Consider the following 8,500-nt stretch of genomic DNA (forward strand, 5'->3'; position numbering starts at 1 on the left):
TGCTCCGCCCCGGGGTGCTGTGGATCGGGGCCGCCCGGCAGGTGAGCGCCGCCCGCGTACCCTCCGCGGAAGGGCTGATCCCAAAGTCCGCCCTGCTAGCCCCGGGGCTGCATTCCCAACAAATCGGGTTTCATCTCTTGGACTTGGTTTACGGCTTAGGCTTTACGCAGGCCTTGCTCGTGGAAAAGGCCCCCGCAGCAAAATGCTATTTTTTTTATTTCCTAAAAAATTAAGAGATACCGGCCCTCACCCCAATTTCTCTTCCAGTTTTCAGCATGGCAGTGGACTGGCTCGGCTTTGGCTACGCTGCCCTGGTGGCATCGGGAGGGCTCATTGGCTATGCAAAAGCAGGTACGTAAAGTTTAGCAGTTTGTGAAATGTGCTGATAACTTGCTGCTGTTGGGGTGTGGTGCCTTTTGGGTTGAGCTGGTGGTTTGGGCTGATAAGCCCACAATCTGCTTTCTGGTGGATGCTGGTATCCTGCCTCTGCGTTGTGCTTTTTCAGGGAACTGACATAAGTTTGCTTCAGAAAGGCTTGTCCCCTGCTATTTTAAATATAAGTGTTCTGTATCTTCAAATGACATAAATCACCGGGTTTTTTTTTCTGTAAACATTTATTCTCATTTTCATGTTTGATGGTAACAGTATACTGTAAAACTGTAGAGAGTTTTCAGAAGGATTCTTTCTCCAAGTATCGCTGAACAATGCAAATTAGTCCTTAATCTTGTTCCTTTTCTGGGCTCTGCATCATAAGCTTACCCTCTGACCTACTGCTTTTATTTCCTGACCTTTTTCTGAGTTTCCTCGCCTCTGGACAGAACTGTGGATTCATCCCTGCTGTCTCTCTTTCAGCTTCAAAAAATCCCTAAGCCATCTTAGTGTTTGTGACATGAAGGTGCATCGCTGAAGTCACTAAGACTCTTACCAGTGTATTTGACTACATAGATGCTAATGCCTACTTCAGTCTGCTTTCTACTGGCTTGCTTTATCCTCTGGGCTGTGAGTGGAGTTTAGGGCAGGAGGGACAATAATGAGAACTTAAGTAACTAATTGCATCTGCATTTATTTGAGGCCATTATGAAGTGGTAGGTATCATTCTTATCCAGCGTTTGCAGATGAGAGGACATAGTCATGCTGAGGCAAGGGAATCCAGGACACGAGATTTTTGAAAGGGGAACAGGAACTTGTGTGGTGACTTGTAGGGAAAAAGCTGTCATATCCCTACTAATAACTTGGAGAAACCAAAAGAAAATTGAACTTTGACCCATAAAGCTAAGATGGTGATCTGTTCTTTTACAACCAGGTCTATTTACCCACACAGACAGTGGTCAGCAGTGCATGCCTTGGGAAGCATAAGAGAACAGGGCAAGCAAAGAGCAATTGATTGATTTCCTCTCTTCATTTAGTAAGTTCTCTGGGTCCCAGTGTTTTGAGACTCAGGAGCTTCCTGAGCCAGAGGTGGTGTGGTTGTCCTAGTCAGTGTATGCGTCCTAGCTGTTTAAACAATGCCTTGAGGTAAAATTCGAGGATGTGCTGGCCATTTGTGAGCTCCCAGGCTTGTGGAAAGAATTGTAGCTACCATATGTTGGTTGCTAAACTGTATTCTGTTCAGAGCAGCCACTTACTAGAGTGTGCATCTTGTCCTTGCACATGTACAAGAATATCTGGTGCTTTCTATCATCTTTATCTCTTGCTTTTTATACCAAAAGCAGGATCTGAAGCAATGTTGCAGCTGCCTTGTCGATGACTGAAGAATGATTACTTTCTGGTAGCAATATGTGATCCTCCTGTAACATTGAGAGGAGATCTTTATCAGCTTAGCTTTGCAATCTCAAGTCCTTTAAAGGTGACCTGAAAAATGGAATATGTAAAGAACCACCCTCAGTAGCATTAAGCAAGTCCTGAATTCTCCATTAGCCTTATTGAGGGCATTCACCACTCACAGTGGTCATGCCACTTCATGACTTGGTGGAATCTGTAAATCAGCAATTTGGATGTGGCATCTTTTATCTTCTAGTAGCTCAGGATTATCATTTATACTGAGGACTTGATCCAAAGTCTAGGCAAGTCCAAGGAAACTTCTTCCAAACTCTTCAGTTACCTTTGGATCAGATCTCAGGTGTACTTAAGAGATATGACCTCTCTTACTCGACTCCGCTCTCTTCTTTAGCAACTTTTTATTTGTCTGAATGCCGTCCTGCCTGGTTCAGTTCAAGCATCCTTTTTCTGATCTTAAACCCTTAACTGTTTAATCCATCTACTTTACTGCCTCTCGAGAAATTCTGATGTTACTGTATTGAAAGAATATGCTTCAGTTTGCATAAAGTAAAACACAATTCTGCTTTTCTCACTATTCTTTCCATCATAAATATATTAATAACTTTGCTGTTAAAGAATTAAATACTAATGCTATTTGTATCTTATGCAAGAGTATTTGAATGTGTTTCTTGGTGGAGATCAGCGTAGTCTTAATATCTTAAAAGAAAAAATATCTCTAATCTGATTTATAACAATGAATGCCCATCTTTTTTGTTATTGTTGGTGTTTACAAAACGGATAAGCTGATGAGCAAGCTTATTTCTGAGCTTGTAATGAATGCATTATCTCTTACTTACTCAGGTAGTGTCCCATCGCTAGCTGCTGGCCTTTTCTTTGGGAGTTTGGCTGGACTGGGTGCATATCAACTCTCACAGAATCCAAATAACGTTTGGATTTCTCTGAGTAAGTAGTTTAAAATTTTAATTAGAATGGATATTTACCCTAAAATACCTGGAAACTTAAAATGAGTACCTAAGTCTTTGCAGAAGAGTTAAACTGATGGTGTTCTAAGTCTAGTTTCAATCCAGTCTTTAAACTTGTATTTCAGTGAAAAGTCTCAATTAGTGGCCAAACTCCACTGCTTTCCCTGGAATGTGAACTGTTAGCATTACTTAATTATTCTTTTAAAGAATGTATTGAAAATGCATATTAAAAACTGCTTGTCTTGGTGTGTCTTGCTCAGTGACTTCTCACTATATTCCTGCATCCCTTTTGCAAGAAGTATAAAGTGCTTTGAGTGATAGTTCAGACTTATGTTTTTGTTCCTTTTCTACAACAGGAGAGGAAAATATCTGTTAAATATCATTAGAGATTGGTCTCTGAACATCAAAAAACCTACAGGTTGTGAGGGAAAATGTATGCTAGGATAAAGTGAAACTTATGTGGTTTAAAAAAAAATAATCAAACCAAATGCCATTATTTCACATCCTTCAGGAAAAAAAAACCCTCAAATAAGCATTTTGTGTTTAAAAACTTGTATGTAGTATGTTGTGAGTCTCCAAAATGCAATTTTTGTCTTTCTGCCATTTACCATATAGAGCTCAGGTTGTGATCAAGTTAGAATGGTTAGCGCCTGTCACTTCAACCCATGTGTGCCTAAAGCTCCCACCAGTTGCAAAATAACATGACCCGAACTTTTTGCATTCACTAGTAAGTTAGGGTACCTTGCAATTGAAGTGGGCTGAGGAAACGTATGTAGGTAATTTCTGCAGCTCAGCTGATGCCTGACACCTGTTAGGCTGCTGTATCTCAGGTGTGCGTGAGCATGTGTTTTGTGTATCCTTCGGCCAGTGTCTGTGTTAGTAGTATTCTCTCCTCTCCTGATCTGTAGAAGACATTGGTGTGTGACAGTCCTCTGGCACTAGCTGTGTTTCAGTCCCCAGGCTTGGCTGAATTGGTGACTGCCACCATGCACTTGTCTTGTACTGGTGTGTTCGAAGGATTGTAGTGCCAGGGAAGTGCCAGTAAATGGATGTCTGACCTCAGTGTGTCCTCTCTTTGGCTGGATCCTACTTTGAGTATCCTGCAGGAGGCTGGAGCATTTCAGGAAGCGTGAGTCCCCTGCACACTGGCCATACCCCTAGCTGGTTATTTTATTATCGCTGAAAATGGCAGAGACTGTGATTGGCTTATTTTTATATATGACACATACACGGAATTACAAAGGTGGTATATGCCTGGGGAGATTTAACAGCAAAGCAAGCTTCAGTAATGCAGTTTCTTCTTCCTTCTTCTCAGAACTGGAGCTTCCCTTCTTCCTGACTTGGAGAAGCTAACCGTAGAGAGTTGCTGCTTAGTCAGTGCTTAAAGAGCTGCTGCTGACTATGGCATTTGTTCGCTGAAGCAGTGACATAGCATCGAGCTCCTTGATATGTGAAAGTCAGAAGGGGAAGGCCCAGCATTTCTCTCCACTGCAGAATTGTCTACAGTGCAGTCCACTTTCACCACTACCGGATAGGTCAGAAGCTGTGTGTGGTCAAGCCTAAATAACTGGAATAAACTGCAAATACAACAAGCTTAACATGAGTCAGACAAATTTTCCCAAATGCAAGAGACAGATACGTTTCTATAATTCAGTAGCATATGGAGTGTTTTTCTCCTTTTTATGCTTTAAAGTTTTTTGGAGGTGTGTTCTACTGCTATCGTAGGTGAAATTACATTTAGTGAGGTGTGCATATTTTGAAGATTGGCTAGTGATTAGAGCTTGAGGTATTTGAATACTGAAGTATTGTAGTTCTTTCTTGTGTATTAGACTGTGGTCCCAGTCTTTATGTATCTACTTAATGAGACTGTTAGATGTCAAGGACAATACTTAGGGTGGTGTTAGGGAGGAAGGATGCCATGGATAGGATTGAAGAGCTGGGTCCTGCAGGACCAGCCATTACAAAGAAGCAATGGTAGAAAATAAGAGTGGTTAGAACATGTTAATGTGTAGCTGTTACCACTGGGTAGGAGATGCATGCAAAGGCTAAGGATTTAATCGGTATGTTTTTTGTATTGTTCTCTTGGTATTCCGTCTTCCTTTGAGATACAGCGTTCCAGGGATTGCCCTTTCTATTTTACTGGCTCAGTGAAACTACCTGGCTCCTGTCTCTATGTCAAGTGGTCAGGATGGATATCTTTAACTCTGTGATCTTAGTGGAAGGTGGTGCGGGGCTGAAATGGATTGGTAATGCTTAGCGCTTACATAGCACGCTTTCCTTTCAAAGTCTTTTGCAAATATAAATTAGTTAATTCTCAGAATATTTCTACAAGTTAGACATGAAAATGCTCTCTCCCGTTTACGAGAACTGGGGGAATTATGTGCACAGGTTTAGTGATTTGACTGTGCACAGGGCAGTGTAGCATAGATTATTTCCAGTCTCCAGAGAACAACATTTTGACAAAGACATTTGAGGTTTGCAGAAGCCTATGGTGTGCATTGTCTGCTAGAATTTGATTTAGAACACTTACTCATCACATACTGAGGCATTCCAAAGTTTACACAATTTGGTGACTCTTTTAGTCCATCATGTGAAATAACCCTGTTTCACTTTTGACTTTTTACTTGATGCTACTACTTCTCTCTGTTCTGTTAGTTTTGAATTGTAGCATCTCTCTTTCACACATGCAACTCTGCTGACTGGACTGTATAATCTCTCATTTAAGTTACATCTGGAACACTGACTGCCGTCATGGGAACACGATTTTACAACTCTGGAAAATTCATGCCTGCAGGGCTAATTGCTGGTGTCAGGTACAACACAATATACTTTTTTTTTTTTTTTAACCTCTTACATGTGATTTCTTATTTGCTTAATTAAATGGAGATGGAGTGAATTGTATTTTGTGTATTTTTTTTTTTCTATGCACCAGTTACATGGGAAGTATTTGAAAATGAGTTGACAAATTATCCTCATTGTTATTTAATTCTGTGTTTTTCCCCATATACAGTTTGCTAATGGTTGGAAGATCAGCACTGAAGATGCTGGAAAAGCCCCATGATAAATAACTTCATCTTACAGTTTAATATCTGGATAAGGAAATCTGATAATGAGGTTGCATGAATGCAGAAGCAAGAAGATGGAACAATTTTCAATATCAAGACAATTTTTTTTCCTTTTTTTCTATGAAGGGGAGTAGAATGATGGGACAGACAGTTTATATACAAGGTGCCAATTGTTTCAATGATCTGGTAGAGCTATTACTGTGCAGTGAGAAAATAGTCCTGGGTTTGATTTTTCCAGATGTGTTTCAGTGTATTTTAACACTTCCAGTTTTTATATTCCAAAACATACTGATGACGTGTATGAAACAGAGAGGACCTGTAATTAAGAAAGTAGCCACAAAGAGGCACCAGGTGTAATTGGCTAAATACAACAGTGTATCTCATGCCTTTTGTACGTGCCTTTTGTACTGTGTTTACCTGTTGTGTTCTGAGTTGATACACCATGTCTGTATAACACCAAACAAATCTTACCTTTTTATTGTGAAATAATGCTAAAATGTCGCTTTTCTACAAGTAAAATCTGTTACAAACCTTTTTGATGTGTTTTTGTATCCTTTCTGTCTGTATTGGGGGTATTTTTCTTTTTACGTTTTTTCCTTCTCCGTGGAAGTCTTTGCAGCGGGCTGTTATCCAAGTGCTGTTATTTAAAAATCACTTTTTAAATGGAGGGGCAGAAGATTGAATTCGAGGCCTTCATTAAAACAGTTGTTAGAAAGGAACTTACTCTGTGGATTAATTAAGCGAGATCTGTGCTAGGCTAAATGAGCAGTTGAATGTGATCTGTCCAAAGGACTCTACAACCAGAGTAAAGTAGCTTAACATTAACACGGTGTAATTCTGATCTTGCAGGCTTATTTGACAATAGAACATATTGCCATTTTATTTTATCACTTTAGGGAAGTGGCTGTGCCTCTTCAAATCTGCCTTTACTAGGAAACCTTGGAGCGGGGACAGTTCCTGGTCCTGCTGAGGACTGAAGTGTGGAAGAGGCGTCAGTGTCGTCAGATGATGCCAGTCTTGAGTGCTTCTCCTGCACTCAGTCTCCCGGCTCTATTAGCGCGGGCACAGCACTAACATGCTGAGGCTCACTGGCAGCGTTGAGTGGAGGGGAGGATCACCCATTGGTAGATGTCACACTCTAAAGCTGTTCCTTCAATTAGTGTGACCGTCGCAGGTAGCAAAATCTCTTTCGTTCAGCACAAATGTGTAGTACAGCGTAAGAATCTAAGCACCGTTACGCTAGCGTTACAGGCACCTGTCTTTCACAGGCTCGCAAAGGAGAAGAATGAGAGGAGGATGGAAAAACGTTTCAAGTGAAATGGTTTAGAAGGGAGGTAGTCATGGGCTGTCCTACTTTATCCTTGTTCTAAGAATGTAGTACATGACTGCTTTTAATGCGAAGCGTGTCCCCTAGCTCTTGTTCTGCTGCAGGCTTCGAAAGTGCCATTTGCTGTGTCCCAGTTCTGTCAGTCATTGTGCGGGGAGCTGTTGGCGCTCTGTCATCTCCGGCTGGGGGTCAGTCCGTGCCGAAACTAATATGGCCTGAAGTATTACGCAGTTATCCTTTTGTGGTGTTAAAATTGCTGGCTTCTTGGCATTATAGTCATGCTTTCTGACTGCACAATTTCGTCACCTGGAAAAATGGGAGGGGGAAAAAAAGGTCAGGAGAACCTCCAGGCAATTATGACAGAAGGAGGGAAGTCTTTGTTTGTCCAGAATCCCTACACTTAAAAATGGCACAATGTTGCGTCACCAATGGCATGGAGACATCTGCACACAGCTCCTCTCCTGCTTCCTTGAAATGCCACGCTGGAGCAGATCAAAATGCTTATATTTTCGAGCCGTACACCCAGCTCAGTCCCGTGCACAAGCGGCTTTGGGTGTTCCTTTTTGTCATCTTGTGCCTGTCTTCTGAAGCTGTGAAATGGAGATAATGTTTTCTGTATCCCTTCCCCCTCTGTCTTCTTTACACAGTGCATGGCGTAACACGTTCCCCGACCCAGAAGCAAGAATTGGTGGGTCTGATACAGTTTTATTGCTGGTAGCTAATACAGTCTGTCCTGGTTTTAATTCGATGCTCTTTTAAAAAAAGCAGAATCTAAAGAGAAAAATTACAGTAGGAGAAATGTCTATTTCCCTTCTATCATTTCATTAAATGTTAGCATTTGCACAGTATTTTGAGATCCTTTCCTGCAAGTATAACAACTAAGTTAAACTGAGTTTTAGTGCTACTTAAAATCATAGGATATCCTGAGTCAGAAGGGACCCACGAGGATCATCAGGTCCCACTCCTGACTCCACACAGGGTAATCTAAAAGTGAAACCATCTATCTAAGAGCATTGTACAAACGCTTATTAAAGACCGACAGTCTTGGGGCCATGACTGCTGCCCTGGGAGCTTGTTCCAGTGCTTGGCCAGCCCTCAGTGAAGAACACTGTCTCTCCCTCCCCCCCACTTTTTTTTTCTTTTTTTCTTTTTTTCTTTTCTCTCTTTTTCCCTTTTCCCTCTCTCCTCTCTCTTCTCTTTTTTGTCTTTTTCCTTTTTCCTGTTCTCCCGGTTTTCCTGTTTTCTTTTTTTCCTGTTCCCCCCCCCCTGCCCTTTTTTTTCTTTTTTTTTTTTTTTTTTTTCTTTCTTTCTTTTTTTCTTTCCACAGGCATCGGCAGAATCATCTTTCGTCTTCGGCTCGGTCGGAA

At 41.3% G+C, this 8,500-nt stretch overlaps 1 protein-coding gene across 1 annotated transcript; it reads left to right on the plus strand.

Annotated features, from left to right (window-relative positions):
• Positions 1 to 6: 6 nt before the first annotated feature.
• Positions 7 to 6,341, plus strand: LOC104125498 (transmembrane protein 14C). The gene is made up of 5 exons (XM_009637957.2): positions 7 to 41; positions 268 to 351; positions 2,620 to 2,721; positions 5,467 to 5,554; positions 5,752 to 6,341. Exons 2-5 carry the CDS (start codon positions 276 to 278, stop codon positions 5,807 to 5,809), a joined length of 324 nt encoding a protein of 107 aa, XP_009636252.1. The 5' UTR covers positions 7 to 41; positions 268 to 275; the 3' UTR covers positions 5,810 to 6,341.
• Positions 6,342 to 8,500: the final 2,159 nt, after the last annotated feature.

The sequence above is a fragment of the Egretta garzetta genome, unplaced genomic scaffold, assembly GCF_000687185.1.
Source record: "Egretta garzetta isolate BGI_Z169 unplaced genomic scaffold, ASM68718v1 scaffold14, whole genome shotgun sequence".
NCBI lineage: Eukaryota > Metazoa > Chordata > Aves > Pelecaniformes > Ardeidae > Egretta > Egretta garzetta.

Excerpts from the sequence above, each read along its gene's own strand:
- LOC104125498 (XM_009637957.2), top strand. The coding sequence starts at position 276 with ATGGCAGTGGACTGGCTCGGCTTTGGCTACGCTGCCCTGGTGGCATCG. Across the intron at positions 352-2,619 it reads CATTGGCTATGCAAAAGCAG|GTAGTGTCCCATCGCTAGCT; the intron begins GTACGTAAAGTT and ends TTACTTACTCAG. Across the intron at positions 5,555-5,751 it reads GGGCTAATTGCTGGTGTCAG|TTTGCTAATGGTTGGAAGAT; the intron begins GTACAACACAAT and ends CCCCATATACAG.